The sequence below is a fragment of the Podarcis cretensis genome (genome assembly GCF_951804945.1).
Source record: "Podarcis cretensis genome assembly, chromosome: 5".
Taxonomy (NCBI): domain Eukaryota; kingdom Metazoa; phylum Chordata; class Lepidosauria; order Squamata; family Lacertidae; genus Podarcis; species Podarcis cretensis.
In genome coordinates this window covers 51703531-51725248 of record NC_137174.1, presented here as the reverse complement: position 1 = coordinate 51725248, position 21718 = coordinate 51703531, and the positions used below count along the sequence as shown (strand labels likewise).

At 39.0% G+C, this 21718-nt stretch overlaps 1 protein-coding gene across 2 annotated transcripts in view; it reads left to right on the top strand.

Annotated features, from left to right (window-relative positions):
• The first annotated feature begins 301 nt into the window (after window positions 1–301).
• NHLRC2 (NHL repeat containing 2) overlaps window positions 302–21718 on the top strand; it is a 33845-nt gene continuing 12428 nt past the window's right edge. Inside the window, exons 1-5 of one of the 2 annotated variants that reach the window (XM_079975970.1) lie at window positions 302–500; window positions 2680–2832; window positions 10928–11383; window positions 11988–12109; window positions 13333–13462. In XM_079975970.1, coding sequence (XP_079832096.1) covers window positions 335–500; window positions 2680–2832; window positions 10928–11383; window positions 11988–12109; window positions 13333–13462 — 1027 coding nt within the window. In that variant the 5' untranslated portion in view covers window positions 302–334. Of the gene's footprint in view, window positions 501–526; window positions 824–2679; window positions 2833–10927; window positions 11384–11987; window positions 12110–13332; window positions 13463–21718 lie in introns of those variants that run through there. The other variant, XM_079975971.1, reaches the window with a different exon arrangement.

The following is a 21718-nucleotide window of genomic DNA, read 5'->3' as shown; positions in this document are numbered from 1 at the left end:
AAAATTGTTCCTTTTACCAAGTGTAATCCATTTTTTTTTTTTTTCTTCCGAATCGACTGACTTGGAGTTATGATGATCGTGTATTTCTTGTCGAATATGCGATTTGGGATGCTTTTTTGGAAATACAAAAGGGGAAAACAAAAACCACTTAGTCCGAAATACCGATTTATTTTTTTGTTACCACGTCCCTATTTCCCCCGCCACGGTAGGACGTGTGAGGGCGATTTGCTCCACTGACCAGTCGAAAGTGCTGAAAGCGAAAGCGAAGAGCAGTAAACAGGCAGCGTCCTCCTCTCAGAGTTCTTTCTCTCCGGGAGGGAGTTAGAGAGGCAAGATGGCGGCCGGCGGGGGCTTGGCCGGCCTTCTACCCGCGCAGAGCCAGCTGGACTGCGCGCTGGAGGAAGCGACGACGGCTCAGGAGAAGGAGAACCTGGTATATCAGCACCTGCGGAAGGTGGACACCTGGGAGCGGGATTTGAAAGTCCCCGAGTTCGGAGCAGGTGAGCTTTGAGGATTGGACGAGAAGGACCTCCGCCAAAAGCCCAGCGCTGAGAAGCCGCCTTTCCGCGCATCCTCAAGCTCTCGCAGCGCGAATTGGTGTTCCTCCTGTCGTCCCTTTCCGCTCATCGTCTCTTTCTTTCTTTGCAACTAGATGTTGCAAACGACGCTTGCAGTGGATTTTGTTTTTTAATGCAATGGGTTTTTGCAATCTTGAAACTTAAGAGAACTCTTTTGCATTCTTCTCCCCGCCGCCAACCCCCTGTATATACACCAGTTTTTCTCCTCTCTTCAGAAATGAAAGGGGACACAGGCACCTGCATTGGTAATAGCTACATAGAAAAGAGAGTTGCATGCAGAAGTGGAAAACAGTTGCAACTGCAAAATTATTCTGGGTCTCTCTTACATCTTTAAAAAATAATCCAGAATTAAACGGATGGTCCTGGCCCCCAACACATTCACTTTAAACTCTTTCTTTGGTCGCAAGCAATGTTAAGCAACACATTCCAGATTAAAAATACAGTGGTACCTCGGGTTAAGTATTTAATTCGTTCCGGAGGCCCGTTCTTAACCTGAAACTGTTCTAACCTGAAGCACCACTTTAGCTAATGGGGCCTCCTGCTACCGCTGCGCTGCCGGAGCACAATTTTTGTTCTCATCCTGAAGCAAAGTCCTTAATCCAAGGATTAAGGGTTAGCGGAGTCTGTAACCTGAAGCGTATGTAACCCGAGGTACCACTGTAATAGTATCAGTATTGACAACTCCTATTTCCTCCACCCTTTCAGTGAATACATAAGGTACAAGTGGGAACGCTAATCTCTATCAGTAGCTGATGCTTAGATCCAGGTGCAGTAATTATGTTGTTGTGTTTGTTCACTATCTTGGGAAACAAGACAGCAACTTCATTCATGTTTACTCCAAAGTTATTTGTTAACTTGTACTTACTCCGAATCATTGGATATTTGGCTGCCCAATGCCTGAGACCAGATAGCTCAGTTGGTTAGAGCATGGTGCTGATAAGACCTGTATGGGACAGCTGCATTGCAGGGGGTTGGACTACATGATCCTCAGGGTCCCTTCCAATTCTATGATTCTATAAAAAAGCAATGACTACCTTGCTGCATGCAGAGTTCTGCCCCATGCACAGTTGAAATTCTATATGTGTCTATTCAGAAGAGGCAGTGCAATCCCAACCTTCACATCTGTGTAGGAGGGGGTTTGGACAAAGGTGGATTTAGGGGAGTGAAGCCAATTCACCCACACTGGAGACTGAGCCAAGAGGGTACGCTGCAACAATGATGGGGGGGAGAGAGATTTTGTGTCGCAAAGGACCACTGAAATTTGAAAGCCCAAACTCAGTCACTGGTTTGGTTGAAGTGTCCCTGTACACAGTCCTGCCTGCCTCTCCTGGTGGGTTAGCACCACCAGTGAGGATCACCCCAGTGCATCCACCCACATGACAGGTGAAAGCTACCACCAGTGGAACTCACTGAAGTGGGGCTAGGCGGGCACTACAATGTGGTGGTTGGATAAGTAGCAGATGCAAGTAGTTTTCATTGTTTCAGACTTTGACACTGGTATTACATCCCACTAATTTGTTGGTTCAAACTACTTCAGATTACCCGTTATTTCAACAGAAGGTAATAATGCCAACTAACTGTGCTTAATTGTATATATATAGAGAAGTATTCCACAAGAAAGATGGGTAAAAAAAATTCAACCGACCACTATTATTTCACCTTGCAAAGAATAGTAACTGCCAACTACTTTTCCTTATGAGTTCAAATTGCCAGTTATGAAAGTGGATGCTTAAGAATTAGCTCCACTTCAAGTTAGTGTATGGTTATATATCTCATATGTCAACATCAAAATTGAATAATATTATTTTGTTGTCAAAAAGATTCTTTAACAAAATGAAAAATACTTTTGGACGTGTGGCTGTTTGTTTTTGAAAGTTAGCATGCCTGAATATGAAATAAGGTAGTTTTCCAGTTTTATGTTAGGTTGGTTATCTTGGGAGTCCTGAAAAAGTACAGATTTAGAAATATTAAGTAGATGTATGTATGAAAAGTTTTTTTTTAATTTGAATGTAGCAGTACTTATCTGCTATTTTTGAATTTGAATAGTTTCTTGCACTTTTGCTTCTTGAAAGTAATGGAGTTATTTGCCCTCTGATTTCAGATTTACAATGGCTGAATACAGAAGAATCACTGTCTCTGTACAAAGACCTTTGTGGCAAAGTGGTGGTGTTAGATTTCTTCACTTACTGTTGCATCAATTGTATTCACATACTGCCTGATCTCCATGAGTTAGAGCAGAAGTACTCTGTGAAAGGTATCAACAAGTCTTATTTATTTGCTGGATGACCCTGTAAATCTTTTATAGCATTTGATCTGAATAAATTCAGTAGCTCTCATAGGCATTGTCAAAAATTAATTTAAACACTTTCTTTTAATGAATGTATTTTCATGTATTCTGCTATCCTGTTCCAAGTAATGCCCTGCTGTATATTTGTAATTATAGAAGAAACATTTTTAAAATTTTGTAATGAAAAAGCTGATCTGATCACAAATACCCTGGAGTCCAGAACCTTTGGCTCTGTTCCTTCCTGTTTGAATTTTGGATGCAGTCGTATGCGTGCTTATTAGGGAATAGCAGAGCAATTAAAAACAAACAAACTTATGTCACTCTGTAGGTGCCAATCTTCTCCCACCACCTACCAAATGGGCAGGCAGTTGGCCTGCTGGTGAGGACCAGCATAAAACATTTAAATGGGGCATTCCAGAGGCAGGGTGAGCCAATCTCAGATCCACTGGATCTCAAAACAGTCTCACTTGCATCAGCATTGGGTCCAAACCAGAGCTGGCTAAGGAATCAAGCCCAATTATACGGGCTTCCTTCTGCAGTAGCTGTTGTGAATGACCAGGCTGCAGATGCCATGGTTTCTCTGCTCCTCTGCAAAGCCCCACTGTCAGGGAGTGGGGGGTGGGGTTCATAGCTGTCAACTTTTCCCTTTTCTTGCGAGGAATCCTATTTGGAATAAGGGAATTTCCCTTAAAAAAAAGGAAATGTTGACAGCTATGGTGGGGTTGGATTGCAACCTAAACCCTACTGAAATCACTGGCACTCACATACATAAGAATGCACTGTAAATAATTTAAAGAGACTACAGTCATACCTCGGGATAAATAAGCTTCAGGATAAGTATTTTTGGGTTGTGCTCCGCAATGACCCGGAAGTAACAGAGCGCGTTACTTCTGGGTTTTGCCACTCGCGCATGACGTCACGCGCGTGCGCGAAAATGGCGAAACGCGACCCGCGCAGACGCACAGTTGCATGTTACGTTTACTTCAAGATGCGAACGGGACTCCAGAACGGATCCTGTTCGCATCCCGAGGTACCGCTGTACATTGTTGTACATTGTTCCTTTTTACTTGATGATCTTCCATTTAGTGATCATCAACCTATGCTTTGACTGGTTTTACCCTAATAAGTAAGCATATTCTGGCACTGCACATAGGTGGGGAAGCATAATCCACTGCAGGGAAGTAGAACCTTTGAACTTGCTTGATGGACCCTGCTGGGCTGGGAATGATGGTGTTGGAATCTTAACAGCATCTGGGGTGCCACCTGTTCTGTAACCCTGATCTGGTTGTCAAAGGGTTTGTAACAGCACTGCTTGATTTGCAGCCAACTGGCTGAGATTGTGACTGATAGATTAGAAATCTTGATTCCGTCTGCAATTTGCAGTTTTGCATTCAGGTTCTCATGGTTGACATACAGAGCCTCTTAGACAATGTTCCATAGGAAGGATTCTAGGTACACACATTAATGTACGTTCTTGGGTACAGTTTACTGGAATCCCAACTGCACTTTACTGAGAATGAACTAGTTAATGTTATCATGCCTTTCTTCATAAAACATAGTTTGTGAAGCCAGGAATAAGTGTTGTGGCCAAGCTCTCCTCCTTTGCCCCTCTCCCATTGTGTCCTGACTTCAGCATGAATATCCTGGATTGTATTAAGTGAAAGTTTCCTGTTATGTGCAAACTGAGGTATGCTAGCTTGATATATATTGCTTAACAAACCAGGAAAATGGGCTAGAATCTTCCTTCATGGTTTCATCCTAGTTGTTAAACCAGAGCTCTCCATTTTGGACATAAAGACCCAGTAGCTTGCTACATTAGTCAACAAATTCTATTGTTGATTTGGAGAAGAAAACATTCTCACACTGACAGAATTATCCCCTGAGTGCTATGTTAAATACAACCCAATATATTTAAGTGTGAAATTGTTACTGTGTAGTATATAATAGGCATGTTGCATGAACCTTAGTGTCTTACTTAAGCAAACTATAAGTACAAATTTCTAGTTTGCAAAATTAAAATTTATCATTTTTTTGCTGGAATACATATCTTAATTTTAGAATTCTAGCATAAGCTCTTGCTATTCTGATGTACATATTTTATATTATTGTGCTACAGATATTCTCTTGTAAGTAGCTGTTTTAAAACAAAAGTCCATTATTATATTTATGTGATAGGAGATCGTAAACCCAATGAGTTGTTATATGACATTGTCAAGGTCATCACATTTTTTTAATTAACGTGTACATCTGGAATTTTGTAGGTGTATTTTAGAACATGAATTGTTGCCAGTTAGCATGTTTATCAGATATGTTCTTGCTCTTATCATTGCTAGTGCTATTTCTGCATCCAGTGTGGCATTCACAAGGTTATTTTAAGCCCTAATGCACATTCATTTCACATCAACAGTTTAGAAATGGCCTGTTGGATTGCTGTATGAGGAAGTGCTTCTTGACAGAAATACTTTGGTAGAAGGCCAGTTTGCTGCTATTGTGTAATCTTTTCAGTGCAGATTGAATCCAACTGCATCCTCACAAAGTAGAATTTTACATTTGATATATTTGGAAAGGACCCCAATAGTCATCTAGACCAACCCTCCGCAATGCAGGAATCTCAACTAGAGCAATATATGTTGATATAAGTGTTCTCAAATCATAATTACTTTTTCCCTAAATTACAGTGGTGCCTCGCAAGACGAAATTAATCCGTTCCGTGAGGCTCTTCGTATAGCGGTTTTTTCGTCTTGCGAAGCAAGCCCATTGACAGCTTAGCGGATTAGCACTATTAGCGGTTTAGCGGCTTTTCGCGGATCAGCTGATAAGCGGCTTATCAGCGGATCAGCTGATAAGCGGCTTAGGGCTTAGGAAAAGGGGGAAGAAAGGGAAAAAACCCCGCAGGAACTTGCAAGACATTTTCGTCTTGCAAAGCAAGCCCATAGGGAAATTCGTTTTGCGAAGCGCCTCCAAAACGGAAAACCCTTTCGTCTAGCGGGTTTTCCGTCTTGCGAGGCGTTCGTCTTGCGGGGCACCACTGTACTGAGACTGATGTTTGATCTGGAATTAAATAAATGAAACGCAAGTTTGAAGCGCTAGGATCAAGCTGCTGGTGTGCATTTCTGCTTTGACTACTGTATTGTGTGACGAGAAGGTATGTGAAAGCATTTGGCAAGCACACTACTCAGAAACTACCATTGAACAAGCTCTTTGCACAATGTTTACTGCATGTTTTCTTGTATGAATATTTTATCCATGATACAGAGTGAATGTTGTGCTCAAACAGCAGCCTTTCTGTTAATGTTTGAAGTGGCACTACATACTGCTACAGTTCTATATCAGCACTAAGGACTTCAGTGTGCGTAGGACTATAGCTTTTGTATACTTTATAAGCAGCAGACAAAATAATTATTAAGATACATCTTGCTTGTGAGTGCAGACCAAGTTGTATTCATCTGCCATATCACCAGGTCTAGGTAGTAGAACAGGAAGGAATAGCAGAGATCTGGGAACTCTAGTCTGCACACTAAATCTGTATCTCATTTTCGGTTCCATTTTTTATTCCAGAGACAGAGCAATGGTATTTAGACTCTCCATTGCAGAACTTGTCCTGAAGTCATGAGCATGTCTTCAGAGCCTGACAACAAGCTGCCAGGTTTTGTAAGCATTACATCGTGCACTTATTTTTACTAAATCCCTAGCTCAGAATTTAAACATTGATTCCAAGCTTGGATGAAAGAGTACTGGACTACATCCAAGATGGAAATGTTTTGCTATCCTATTTCAGACCCTATTGAAAGCAAAAGGGGTGCAGTTGAATTCAATATCAATAAGAAATTAAAGTTCTCCATTCCACTTGGTATGTAATTAAATGCAGTGCAGTTTGAAGAGTTGGAATTGTTTATCTTATGTGTGGGAAGAGGCCTTGAAATTAGATAGCTATCACCTTCCACAGGGTTCTGTCTGTTAACAGAGCAGACTGCTAGAATCTTATTTATGGTAATGTTCTGTCAACACTACATAACAGAAGGGTAGGGGAAATTCTTGTGAGATTTTCTGTCTTAAGGAGCTGGAAGGGTGATATAACTATTTTTTTAATAAATTAGCTGTCATTAGAATGTTGAAATAATTATTTTTCTTTTGGGAAGGGAAGGGCAGATTGGTTAAATCTTTGAAACATTGATATCATTTGCTTGCAGATGGAGGGCTGGGTGGAAGTGTTTTTTCTCCTTCTTAAATTTGCACCACTATTCACTGATAAGACATTACTAGTGGTATATTAGGGACGCAGGTGGCGCTGTGGGTTAAACCACAGAGCCTAGGGCTTGCCGATCAGAAGGTTAGTGGTTCAAATCCCTGCGGCGGGGTGAGCTCCCGTTGCTCGGTCCCTGCTCCTGTCAACCTAGCAGTTCGAAAGCACAAAGTGCAAGTAGATAAATAGGTACCGCTCCGGCGGGAAGGTAAACGGCGTTTCTGTGCGCTGCTCTGGTTTTGCCAGAAGCAGCTTAGTCATGCTAGCCACATGACCCGGATCCGAGCTGTATGCCGGCTACCTCGGCCAGTAAAGAAAGATGAGCGCCGCAACCCCAGAGTCATCCGCGACTGGACCTAACGGTCAGGGGTCTCTTTACCTAGTGGTATATTTGCTCATTAACGTTTAACAGTGCCAGTTTTTTCATACCATTTTTCAATACTTATGAAATAAGTTCAAGGTTACTATCGTGTTTAAGCTGTTACAGTAATTTAAGACTGATGATGCCACAGTTGATTGGACAGTATTCATTTTTAATAATAATTCAATCCTAACCATGTCTATTCACATATAATCCTACTACATTCATTGGGGCATACTCCCAGATAAGTGGGATTAGTATTGCAGCCCAAATTTCTACATGTAATGAATTAGAACCTGTGTTTAATGTCAGGGCTCAGCCCAGTAGACATGTGATTTCTATAAAAATGTGCTAAAAGCCTTTCCCTCAACACTGATTAACAACAACCAAGTCCCATTCCTGGGATTAGGCATTCCCTAGCATTCTGAAATTAATTACTGTGCCAAGCACAGCCTTGCAAATAAACCCACAAGTTACTAGTTTAGCAGAGGAGGTATTAAGAGCTTCATTCCTTCTCCAGCAGCCTAATGATTAGGAGGCTTCCCTACTCTTGCAGTCTGCTTGGTTCTGCAGGAGACAGATGGAATATTTTGTTACTGGTTTTTATTCACCCTGTAATGAGTTTATATTGGCATGTATTTTAAAAATGGGAAATTTCACAAAAGTATCAGCGTATCATAATTCCACACTGTCGGTTTAGTTCCTTACGAAAGCAGTTCCTGGGGCATTGAGACATGATAAAATAACGCGCGTTAGATACTGGTGTACAGCTGACACACAAATGGTCCTTGGAAGATGTGTATTGGCTTATAGAAAATAGAATAGTGAATAGACTGAGTGAATACAGCAGTACCTCAGGTTAAGTACTTAATTTGTTCCGGAGGTCCATTCTTAACCTGAAACCGTTCTTAACCTGAAGCACCACTTTAGCTAATGCGGCCTCCTGCTACCGCTGCGCTGCCGGAGCATAATTTTTGTTCTCATCCTGAAGCAAAGTTCTTAACCCAAGGTAATATTTCTGGGTTAGCGGAGTCTGTAACCTGAAGCGTATGTAACCCAAATTACCACTGTACTTTGAACAAGTTACTATATTTAGCTGACTGACAGAGAATCGGAAGTTTTTTTCATCTTTTTTCTTTCTCTTCTTTTTGCTTTGGTAATTATAAAAATATACTTTGTATTGGGTATGAACTTTTGTATATCTTTTGATAAGTGTCAATAGATATAAAAACATTATAAAAGTAGATAAGGTGCGAGACTGGTTACACTATTTTCAAATAAGAGAAGCTTATAACCAAGATAAGAAAGTGGGCTTCCAGTTGGAAAAATCAAAGCTAGAGACAGAATTGTTAGAACCCAATGCTAAGGTATTGTCAAAAATGTATAACTTGCTGTTGAAATGGAACACGGAGGAAGAAACGGTAAAATCAGCTATGATAAAATGGGCACAAGATATAGGATACAATATTATGTTTGCTGACTGGGAGAAGTTATGGACCACCGGGATTAAATTTACGGCATGTAATGCCCTTAGAGAGAATATCATGAAAATGATGTATAGGTGGTACATGACCCCAGTCAAGCTTGCTAAGATCTATCATTTGCCCGATAATAAATGCTGGAAATGTAAAGAATCTGAAGGTACATTCTTCCACCTTTGGTGGACGTGCCCAAGGATTAAGGCCTTCTGGGAGATGATATATAACAAATTAAAAAAGGTACTTAAGTACACTTTCCTTAAAAAACCAGAGGCCTTTCTTCTGGGCATAGTCGGCCAATTGGTGTTTAAAAAGGATAGAACTTTTTTTATGTATGCAACAGCAGCAGCGAGGATCCTCATTGCAAAGCATTGGAAGACACAAGATATACCCACTCTGGAAGATTGGCAGATGCAACTGATGGAGTATATGGAGATGGCGGAAATGACTGGCAGAATCCGAGATCAGGGAGAAGAGTTGGTGGAAGAAGACTGGAAGAAATTTAAGATGTATTTACAGAAACATTGCAAAATTTTTGAATACGAATGATGTTGGAATGAAATGAAGTGGTTCTAGCATATGATTAGAAGTTAAAATTCGTGAGGATAATTAACTAAGGGTAAAATTAAGAAGATATGAATTTGCTGTTTAAATTTTTAAATGGGATACAAAAAAGGGAGATGTGAGGAAGTCATGAAAATAAGTTAATGAATGGCATGATATTTGAAAAAGGGATTTTTAATTTGTCTTTTTAAGTTTTGGTTTTGTTTCTTTTTATGTGTGTACGTGTTTTGTTCTGTTTTTGTGAATCTTTTTTTCTGTAAAACTCGATAAATATTATTATAAAAAAAAATTATAAAAGTAGAAAGAGTAGTTTGGTTACATGAAACTTTTCTGGTGTAGTTTATTGCTTTTTTCATATGTTATCTTAACTGCTTGAGAACATAGGTTTTTATCAACATTATTTATTTAAAATATTTATACCCTGCCTTTCCTTGTACGGTCTCCAAAGCAGCTAACAGCTTTTGTTTTTGAAATCAGCATCTATATTTTAGCAAAACATAAAACCATAGCTAAAAAAACCCACTTCGGTGAAATGTAGATTGAGGTTGGTGTGGAGTAGCACATTAGTTCCTGTTCCTAGAGAGATGAGTAGCTTCACGGATTACTGGTTAATTATATGCAACATTTATTCATATGTGAAACATTTAATGCAGAATGTTAATTTGGGCTTGTTTCTATGCTAAGTTTGCTTGGCAAGGTTTCAGTGATATATTTACATTTATAAATATATTTAAAAAGTAATGAAACCAGATAATGATAACTGAATTTAGAACTACAAGCTTGACTCTCTGGAAAACTCAATTCCAGGAATGTTGGCATTGTGAGGAGGTAGTAACATACCTGCAATCGAACTAGGAAAAACTTTACAATGTTGTTTTGATGCTTGCTCTGGTCATTGAAGGCTGAGTGTTTTCTAAGATTGGTGTGAACTGCTGACAAATTGCTGACCATCAGGCTGGATTGCAGTAGCACTAAACATTATAATAGGCCCTCTATCATTGCAGATAAATGCTTTTATGATTCCTCAATTCCTGAAAACCTATTCTTGATTCCCTTCTTTACCCCTTCTCCCATAGCTGATGGTTTCATTTATTTAATGGCCCTTTTTCTCATTCAGTTGGGATCTTTGATATGTTCTTCCTTGTGGTCATAGATGTACAAAGCAAATTCTTTCTCCTAATACTAACAGTGAAATGTTGTGCATATCTACTCTAAACTAAATTCCATAATGTTCAGTGGAACTCAGTCCTACTGTGAGGATTAAAACCTGAGCTTCTGAACTGTCCCCCTCCCCCATATGCCGAATAACTACAAAATGCTCTAGTCTAGAGTTCCATATAACCATTTAGGAAACTTGCCTTTGATCCAGCCTTATCTGCACTTTAATATGTGTGTGTGTTTTATCTGTGCTTTCAGATGGTCTCCTTGTAGTTGGTGTCCATTCAGCAAAATTTCCAAATGAAAAGGTTCTGGATAACATCAAAAGTGCTGTCCTTAGATACAACATCACTCATCCCGTGGTAAATGATGCTGATGCAACTCTTTGGCATGAGCTAGAAGTATCCTGCTGGCCAACCTTGATCATTGTTGGACCTCGTGGGAATATGCTGTTCACTCTTGTTGGTGAAGGACACAAGGACAAATTATTTCTATTTACATCCATAGCCCTAAAGTATTATAGAGAACAAGGACAAATCAATGCTAATAAAATTAGAGCACAGCTCTATAGAGACTATTTGCCACCTTCGCCTTTGCTCTTTCCCGGCAAAATTACAGTGGACAACTCTGGGGACAGATTGGTAATAGCAGATACTGGACACCACAGGATTTTGGTTGTCAGGAAAAATGGTCAAATTCTGCACACTGTTGGAGGTGAGGAGAACTTAAATGTAGGAAAGCCTTTCATATTAGCTTTTATGCTGTCATGGCAGATCTTGAATTCTGTGCCGCTGGTACCCTTCCTAGTACTGTACTGGTAAAAGTGTTATTAAAAACTGTTTTCCGTGCAGAGTGTAGCAAGTTGTCTGCCACAAATTAATTGTTACTTGCTCTGGGCTTCCGACTAGGTACGGTAAATGCTTTTAATTCTGTTTTTATAGCTGTGTAATGCCTTGCAAATGTTGAAACTTGAGGTTTTGCTGTAAAGAAAATCCTTGTAATAGCAGCTGGTTTGTTTTTATTGTATTTCCTACAAAATATTATTTGGAAAATGTACAAATCATATTTCAAGAGCATTTGCACAAGTACATTTTAAATATGAATATTCTTTTACAATAATATACATTTTCCTTGAAGAAGATAAATGGCAAACTCTTAAATAATTAAACAATGCAGGGCTCTCTAATTTTAGGTTGACTTCTAAAATTGGGTAAAGGTTTGCTCCTGAACTCTATCAGCTTTTACGCTTACATATGGTTAATCTTTTGATGCAAATTCTAATTCTGCTGATTTCTTTTTTGTTTTGTTTTCTTTTCAGGACCAAACAGTGGAAGAAAAGATGGGACATTTTCAGAAGCATTATTCAGTTCTCCACAGGGAGTGGCTATAAAAAACAATATTATTTATGTAGCAGATACAGAAAACCATCTGATTAGGAAGGTAAACTTTCCTAGATAGAAAAAAAATATAGGAGAATGGCCAAATTCTCTTATGAGTTACATTCGTAAAATGGATGTGAAAGTAACTATGCAATGTATCTGAAAGTAGAATCTTGTCTAATATTTATAAACATGTTTCCAAAGTACTTGGAACAGACTTCTTTTCCTTTTCACATATGCTTTTAAGGCAAGTTATTAGGTACAACAGTTTAGTGCTTTCCTAAAGAGAATGGAATGCAATAATGCTGTGTGCCATGATTTCTCAGTTCCATTTTTTAGTAATTGCATTTTGGCTCTACAAAAGCATGTGTTTTGTCTCCCTTCCCTCTAGGAAATATCTAGGAATATAAGCAAGAGACTATCGTTACTCAGCAGAGCAATGGAATCATAGGGCTGGGATGAAACTGGTTATCTCATTCAGCTCACTTGAATGCCAGACCCCTTACATGAGGCCATATGTATACATCACAAATGAATCTGCACATTATAGTTTGGCCCACATCATTTTGAATTGGAGTGTGCTATGAGCAAGAGCACATAAGATGTCCAAGTCAAAGTTTGTGGCCTAAATCTCTAATAATAATAATAATAATAATAATAATAATAATAAACAACTGTTACCTTTCCGCCTTGCTACTCAGGCCCCTTACAACTTAAATTATGTAAAATTAGGATTTCAGTATTTACCGTACCTTTTGATTTCTGTCCAGGTTATCATGTACTGTTTGTACATGTTTCAATCAATTATAATTTTACAGTGTGGATTAGGCCTGTGAATGTTGAATAACCTGGAGAAGTTCTTTTCAGTGACATCGTAATATTTCTCTTGCTAATAAACACCATTATTATTTTTATGGGAATACATTACTTTATCCTTTACCTGTTTCTTAAGACCAGTAACATTTTAGTAATATTTCAAAGGGAATTCATTTAAGAATTAAAGATAGGTCCATGTGAAGAATTATAAAAGACAAATTCAGTTACTCAGCTTCCCCTACCTACCCATCATACTGTATTTCAGATCTGAAGAACATGGAAGGCAATTGATTTGATTTACTAGACTTGTACATCAATCTATTTTTAAAAAGTCTCTGGGCTTTTTATAATATTTATAATGCAATAAAATATGATAAAGGCACATTAAGACAATAGAGAGTAGCATATTTTTTCCAGACTTGATAAATAACATAAAAAGCAAATAAAATTATTCTTATTTCATTCTAGATTGACCTCCAGTTAGAGATGGTGAGCACTGTTGCAGGAGTTGGATTACAAGGCACAGATAAGGAAGGAGGAGCCAAAGGGGAGGAACAGCCTATTAGTTCACCATGGGATGTAGTCTTTGGATCATCAGGTATTTTAATAAAGTTATAACTGCACACTCTTAACACATTAATCTCACAAGCTGTCAAAAACAAGCAGACTTCAGCAGTTCGAAAGCACCCTTAAAGTGCAAGTAGATAAATAGGTACTGCTTTATAGCGGGAAGGTAAACGGCGTTTCCGTGTGCTGCGCTGGTGCAGGCTCGCCAGAGCAGCTTCGTCACGCTGGCCACGTGACCCGGAAGTGTCTCTGGACAGCGCTAGCCCCCAGCCTCTTAAGTGAGATGGGCGCGCAACCCCAGAGTCAGACACAACTGGCCCGTACGGGCAGGGGTACCTTTACCTTTACCTTTGTATGGGATAGAAAAACCGCATCATCTGCATATAATAGAATTGAGATCGGTTTTGTAGCCAATTTAGGGGCATGATACACTGGAGATGTTAGACACTGGACAATATCATTTATATATAGGTTGAACAGTGCCAGGGATAGAATACACCCTTGCTTGACTCCCTTTGTGGCTGGTACAGATCCTGTAAGTTGTCCATTTTTGGAGCAGCGTACTTTCAACACAGTATCTTTATAGAAGCATTTGATGAAGTACCGTAGTCTTTTGTCTATACCTCAGACATACCATGGGAGGGCTTGCGGGTCCTGATTGTGGAAATCACACAATATTGATTTCTCGCAAAGCTGCTGTTGCTGTCTAATAACAACAGGAAGTATTCCCCTGTACTGGGCCACGCTCACTCTCTTGCACATGCAGTGAATGCATACAGTCTATTTTGTGAGACAAGAAATACTTCTAAAGATAAGGAGTTTTTACTTTATAACAGTGGCTATGCCCAAGATTTTCTCTTTTGCTCCATCTGTTTGAGACTACTAACCCAAGGAAATAACAAGTGAAATTCAGTTAACTATGCCAGCTGTCTATTTGGTAAGGGATTTTTCTTTTTTGTATACTAACGCCAAAAGCCCAGATAGTCAAGCATAAAAGCAAGCAAGGAGGAAAGAGAGGTCCAAATTCCTCCCAGGTGCACAGGAGGAAGAAAGCAAGTTGTGTGTGCATGAGCTTGAGGTTTGCTGTGGCTTGTTCACATCATGTTAAACTAAGTTTAGTGTGAGGTTTGAACATAGAACATTTTGTTCAAACTTTCAATTATGTCCCCTTTTTTATCATGCTTTGTTAAAGTAGCATATTTTACTGCTTTAGAGTTCTTGAACAGAATTTTATATACATAGTTTTGGAGTCTTAGCACTTTATTAATGGTCATGTACATTTCAGCTTTCTGTACCATCCTTTTCTATTTTTATTCAGTGCCACTGAAAGCAAGCAGTGCTAAATGCACTTTTGACTGAAGTGTGAAATGTTCTTGATAGCTCTGTGCCTTTCAGAAAGAAGGCAGCTATGACCCAGGCATTGTGATCTGCATGTATAACATAGATTCCAAAATATATGCATTTTGGTACACAGTTACATCTATTTATAAAAGCATCAGCCAGCACACATAATCTTAAGTAAACTATATTGAAACTTGCAGGGTAACAGAGAATATAGTCCTAATGAATTATATAAGTGAATATTTTATAAAATGTATGCACTGCATGATTGTGTAAAAAAACAACACCTCAGAGTGGTTTACAAGAAGATAAAACAACAAAATCAATTTTAAAAATTACAACTGTACTTCAAACCATACAAAAGTTAAAATACTAAAACATGTTAAAATTACCTCAACTTCCTAAGCATCTGGAAAGGCTTGTCTGAACAAAACATGTTTTTAACATGCACCAAAAAGTGTACAGTGAAAGCTCCTGCTTGATGTCAATAGGTAGGGAATTCAAAAATGTAGGTGCTGTCATACTAAATGACCAAGTTCTTGCAGATGTGAAATGGGTATGGTGTGGCACCTGTAGTAGAACAAATTATGTCGATCGAAAGGGTAGAATTGGCACATATGGGGTAAGGTGATCTCATAGGCAAATTGGTTCCAAGTTGTTAATGGCTTTGTTAAGTGGCATTGATAATTTATGTATTAGAAGTGTATGTGGCAGGAGAGAGGTGACAGATTGAGCTGAAACTGAGAGATAGTGAGCCTGTTGCACACTCTATGCAAAGAGCTGTATTAGACCAGGGATTGTCAAGCATACCTGACCTCTCTTTAACTGCACGAAAGAGTTCTGCTTAAATGGTGGTGGTGGTAACCTGTACTTCATTTGATCTCTTTTCTCTATACTGTATACAGTTTGCTATTTTGGAAAGACTTTTTATCATTATGATTTTTCTTCCTGTTGTGCATATCTGAGAGTTGCATTTTGCCTCCTTGAGTTCCTTTACCCAGCTGTAATATAGAACTGTGATGTCCTTCAACTGTGATAGTGTCTCTTGCTTGCTTCAATGGAGATGTGTGGTGGTGGCAGGGGGAACACTGATCTTTTGTGTAGCTGGACTGTAACCTAGTGTACAAGATTAAGAGTCACAAAAACCTATTTTTGCGTCTTGCACCTCCTGTCACTTATGCAGAAGGTTACCCACAAGAGAATGTGAGCCTCAGGTGGGAAAAGGCTCCCCATCCCTGTCATAGGTAGAAGTATGATTTAAATTCATCACAGATATTTGTGTTGGTTTTGTTTGTCTTCATATTGTCAGAAAAGTTAAGAAAGGGCTGGTTCATTGCAATATCATAATTTGTATGTGCTCTGCTTGCAAGTAAATAACTGAACTTTGCTGTAAGATAATTTTCACCCTGCACTTGTATCCTGCAGACGGAAATGTGAATATTTTAAAAGACAATTATTAATAAAAAATATTTTATTTAGAAACATACAGTTGCTACATAGCCAAACCTGGTTTCAGTTCCCTACCTGTCTCATCATTAAGTAGTACTTCAGGGACGTGGGAGAAAATTGAGGCTGATCCTTTGAACCAGGCAGCATTTTAATGGTGATACTTCAGGCTCATTTCACTTGTAAAAGGGCAATTGAACCCATGCCTGCAATAGTTATAAAACTTTTTGTGTGCCACTACAATTAACTGTACAACAAATCTATGTAAAGTTCAGCAGACTTTAATTGTTTCTACATTGCCAAGGTCAACAATGAGTAAATCACTTGACAGTGCCATGCATCATCATACTTCAGGTTTAAGGAGAGTAATTTATTGCAGCGTTACTGTATTGTGCTATGGTGCAATTGTGTGCCATATCGGTATGTAAATGAGCATTACAGTGGTACCTCAGGCTACATACGCTTCAGGTTACAGACTCCGCTAACTGAGAAATAGTACCTCGGGTTAAGAACTTTGCTTCAGGATGAGAACAGAAATTGTGCTCCGGCGGTGCGGCAGCAGCAGGAGGCCCCATTAGCTAAAGTGGTGCTTCAGGTTAAGAACAGTTTCAGGTTAAGTACGGACCTCTGGAACGAATTAAGTACTTAACCTGAGGTACCACTGTACTGCCTCATTTCTGTAAAAACAGGTTGATTACACTTCTGTGAAATTTCTATAAAATCAAGTTGAGTAGAATCCTTCAAGACTTTCCCTGGAGGTGAATTTAAATCCAACTTGCTTTAATATGTATGCTGATCTTATTCATTGAATTAGTGTCGCTGTATTGATAAAGAATTTGTTACCAAAATGAGAAATCAGGTAATGCAAATATATTAATCACCATTTTGTTAACATAAACTCACCTAAAGCACTTTATAACCAAATAAAACTGAACAATTCGAGCAATCAAGCAACAGTATTGATAAAAATAAGCAACCAAACCCCCCAACAGTGTTGAATACACTAGATTTTATTTCATGCAGGGAAGCAAAGGCTCTTTGGCACACTGTAACCAGGCCCTAATTTTAGGCTGTAATGTGGTGGAAAGAGAACAGTGGAAGGATGTTGATAAACTTTGTTAACATTAGAGCTATTCAATCTGGAGTCTTAAAACAAATAAGTAGAAATAGCTGCTGTTTCTGGTCATGTTTTTACTTGTTGAAAGTATGTTTACCCACTGTGTACAAAGGAATAGCTTGGGATGCAAACTGAATGCTTGAAAGATTTTAATGAAATCTCTTATAGGGCAGTTCCTTTCTCTAGGAGAGAATGAATATAAAGAAACATACCTGACTCTTCCAATAGCCCTGTGTGAGAGTCAGTGTGTGGTGTCACTGTTACTAACTTTGGATTTTAAAAATCCAGCTTCAAATTTCTGCTCAACTATGAAGTCAGGGAGCGGCCTTGGGAAAGTTACCGTCTCTCAGTCTAAACTACCTACCTCTGTGTTGTGAGGCTAATATAACCTCACATGGCATCTTGAGTTCCCTAATGGAAAAGTGAGATGTTAGTGACAGCTATTATTATTATTTAGACCCTATCAGTTTGCAGTTTCCCTTGTTTGTGATCCATATCTGTTGTCCAAGAGAGATGGCAGAATGAGAAACAAGCCCGATTCTCTTTGAGGTGGCAACCTGTGTCAGATTTACAACTTCAGATTTTCGTTAGGGCTCACTTAGTGGAATGTTATCTATATGTGTTCAAAAAATAAAGATCTCCACACAGATGAAATGTGCCAGAGAGACTGCAAGCCATAACCATTTCCCCAGATTTAGTTTTTGTGTCAAGGGATGTTTTGTATGGTGCAGCGTTCCATCATGTTTAAAGTGATACAGCCCCTGGCATAGGTTTACTAGGTAGGTCAGTCCTTTGTTTCCCTGGCCTGTTGTGTTGGGACTACTAGGGAGACCCCCCCACTCCCAAGTAACTAGGATGGTAAATAGGATGGGCTGCTGCACACTATTGATAGTGGAGAAAGCTGGACCTATATATTGCCTACCTGAGTCAATCCATTTATAGAGAAATTGTTATATTGGAATTAGTAGATAGAATGAAAATGACTCTTTTTTTACAGGAAAGGTAAAAGGAATGCAGTTATGAGGACTATTAATCCATCACTATCTGCATTTTATTGTTGATTCATCTTTACAGTGGAGCTGTAATCGCAAAGCAAAAATAAAATGCTTTGATACTGCAAACAGCGCTGGCAATGAGAATGTATATTCCCTAATAAGGATAAGCTGTTGCTTTGAAACTACTCCTTAGCTGGAATGTGGAGTTTAACTGCACAAAAGTGAAGGAATTACTTTATTATTTTTATTAGGGTAGCTGTTTCAAAGTAAAAGTGCTTTAGGTAAATCCATAGAAGGATTATAAAGTGTAACTGGGGATTCTACTAGCATAGTGAGAGACATGTTTAAGTATAATATTTTGGTTTCCTCTGGGATTTTTCAATAAGGCTCATCTGTTGTATTAAAAAAAAAAAATCTGCAGTATGTCCACTTTAGATTAAAAAATAACATTCCTTGCTCATGGGCCAGATGAAACTATTTTGTAATAAGCTTATTGTTTAAACTAAGGGAGACTATATAAAATACTTCTGTATTTTAATTCTTGTTTTGTAGACATTGAGCAAAGCCAATTATTTCCCGGATTTTTGGACTATTAATGGCTGTTGTGATATAGTAAGGCCTTAGTCCTTGCCATATCCTGCATGTGATTATAAAAGCAGTGAGAATCTCAATATAACTCTGTTCAGAACTGTGGAATACAATGAGTGTTTTATAAAATATCTGAGGAGGTACAGCTATATATGGTAATTGTTTTTCCTTCCTTCCTTCCTTTAATATAGCACATATTAAATACAGTTTCTTTTTCTTTCTTTGCTCAGTGACAAAAGCCATACAAGTTTCAGTTTTCTGTTTGATTTTTTAAAATGTTGTTTGCGTCACTTCTTGTGATGGAATGCATGTTTTGAGTCACAAAAGACTCCTTTTTGTTCCAAAATCTCTCAGGAAATATAGTAGGAAATGTACTCTTTCTAGGATCTCTTGCAGAAGTAATTTTCTTAGAGGAAGATCTGACTAATTTTTTATTACTACATAGCCATTTTTTATGGAAAGACACTACTTTGTATTTAAAATGCTTCCATAAAATCTAAAATACAATGATTTTTTATCTTGATATGCACAATCTGCCTAGAAATCTGAACAATGATTTTAATTATCTTAACGCTTCCTAGGCCAGGTGTATGTTACAATTTTCTGTACCTCAGTGCTATATTGCAATAGATATAAATTTCTATACAGCAAAAAATCCCAAAATTACAGGGAGGGGGTAGAATTTTTATAAATGAAAAGAAATACCCATGATTTGTATTTGGAGAGCTGTAGGAAGGTGTAAACAATGGAAACATTTCTAAACTCTGATTTGTCCAATCTCTCTCCCCTGTCCCTCCATGGCTTCTTCCTGAAATGACTGCTGCCAACCAGCAAAATACCCTCGGGTTACGTTACTCTCGAGTAACATAAACTTCAGGTTGCAAAAGTGGCAAACCCGGAAGTACTTCGCATGTGCAGAAGCGCTCTATCGCACCGCGTGTGTGCGCAGAAGCGGCGCCTCTGGATGCAGATCTTTTGGTGTGCACTTTGACCCGCAGAACAAATTAAATTCATATCCAGAGGGTCCACTGTAGAGACAAAAGAATAACTGATTTGTCCAGCTCTTCTGTTCCCTGATTTGTCTAATCTCCTCACTCCCTCTCTGCATGGTTTCTGGCCAAAAATGGCTGCCACCAATGAGCAAAGCACAAAATAATCACAAAATGTGTTCAGACTCTGGCTGTTCAGATATCTGAATCAGCCATACATATAATGAGGCTTGGATTAGTGAACTTTCGCATAGCAAATGTTCAGAAAGTGGGACCTGCGTGTATGGTAATATATTGTTCACCGATAACAACCTACAGGAATTGCAAGGACAGCCCACGTTGACTGCATGACAGTATTTTTATTTTATTTTAAAGCAACTGGTAGAAGAATAGCACGTACTGCAATCCTACGTTGTGCTATAAAATAATGAAATACCGGGCAGCTTTGTGTTGTATTGAGTGTAGTGCTTACAAAAAAGGGGGCAACTTTGCTTTTTTAATCTCTGTAAAGATCGCAAATATCTCCCATTGTGCAAAATAGGCACCTTTAGTTTATAGAGCCTCATAAGTGTATTTATCAAGATCCTGTGACATTTTGATTGGTAATTGGAACAGATGTTAGATCATGCCTATAAACTGGCAAACTGAAAAGTTTGTCTTCCTCTCTTTTGTTTGTTTTTCCTCTAGAGCAGGGATTGTCAGCTGGCAGTCTGTGGCTTAGATACAGCCCCTCAAGCAGTTTTTAATGACATATTTGTGTCCAGTACAGTGTTATGACTGAGTGCACGTGCTGCATACCTATCAGATTCCAACTGCCAACTTTTTTATAGACCTGAAAGCTGTTTGGAATAATGTGGCATCCATTTTCATAGAAAATTGACCATCCCTGCTGTACAGGGAAATCAAGTAGGTGAATATCTTCTGCAGATAATATCCTTACCATAAATCTCATTCAAAATAAAATATAATTTGAGGTAGCCTAGTTGTATTAAAAATTTAGAGTATTCAGTTTAGCCCAAGGATGGGAAACCTCTGGCCCATAGATCAGATTAGGCCCAGCGCAGATTCCAGTTTGGTCTGTAAGACCGCTTTCCCCAAATGATGTCTACCTGCCCCATTCCTGACATCACCTGTGATGCCAGGTGTTGTACAGGAAGTGGCGTGGCTGGAAAGAATCGGTTGGGAGCAAGTGAGGCTTGCGGTCAGGATCAGTTAGTTGATCAGTGCTTAGAGGAAACTCCACTTGGGTGAGGTTCGGCTGTGCTACGAAGTTCCTGATCAGAAACTCCAAAGCACAATCATTCTCTGCCCAAGCAGACTTGCTGATAGGCAGTTACAGCAAGCCTTGCTTGCCAAGGAACAGCTGGGAGTGCACTTTTAAGGCTCCCAGTTTTTCCTTAGCAACCATGTCTCTTACCTACCCACAAAGCACGGCTTGCTTTAAGCACAAATATTCTTTTGCATCTCCAGCTTGAATTCTAGCTGGCAATATAAAGGTTGTTCGTCGGCAAGCACAGCTTGCGCTGTGCCCACAAAGGAAATACGTTCCTTTGCATTGCCAGTTTGAATCGAAACTGACAGTGCTATGGATCTTTCTCTGTTGGCACACCCCTGGTTTTGCCTGATTAGCTGAGAGCTGAAGAAGAGGAAAGCGTATCTTAGTTAGCATTCCATATGTGATGAAAGAGTAAAACCACTGAATTGTTTTCTTTTATGTTTATAGAATTTTAAGCATGCTTACTTTACATAAAATTTGTCTACTGTACTTTTGCATGTGACACCACAGCACTAACTGACCTTTTGAAGAGAAA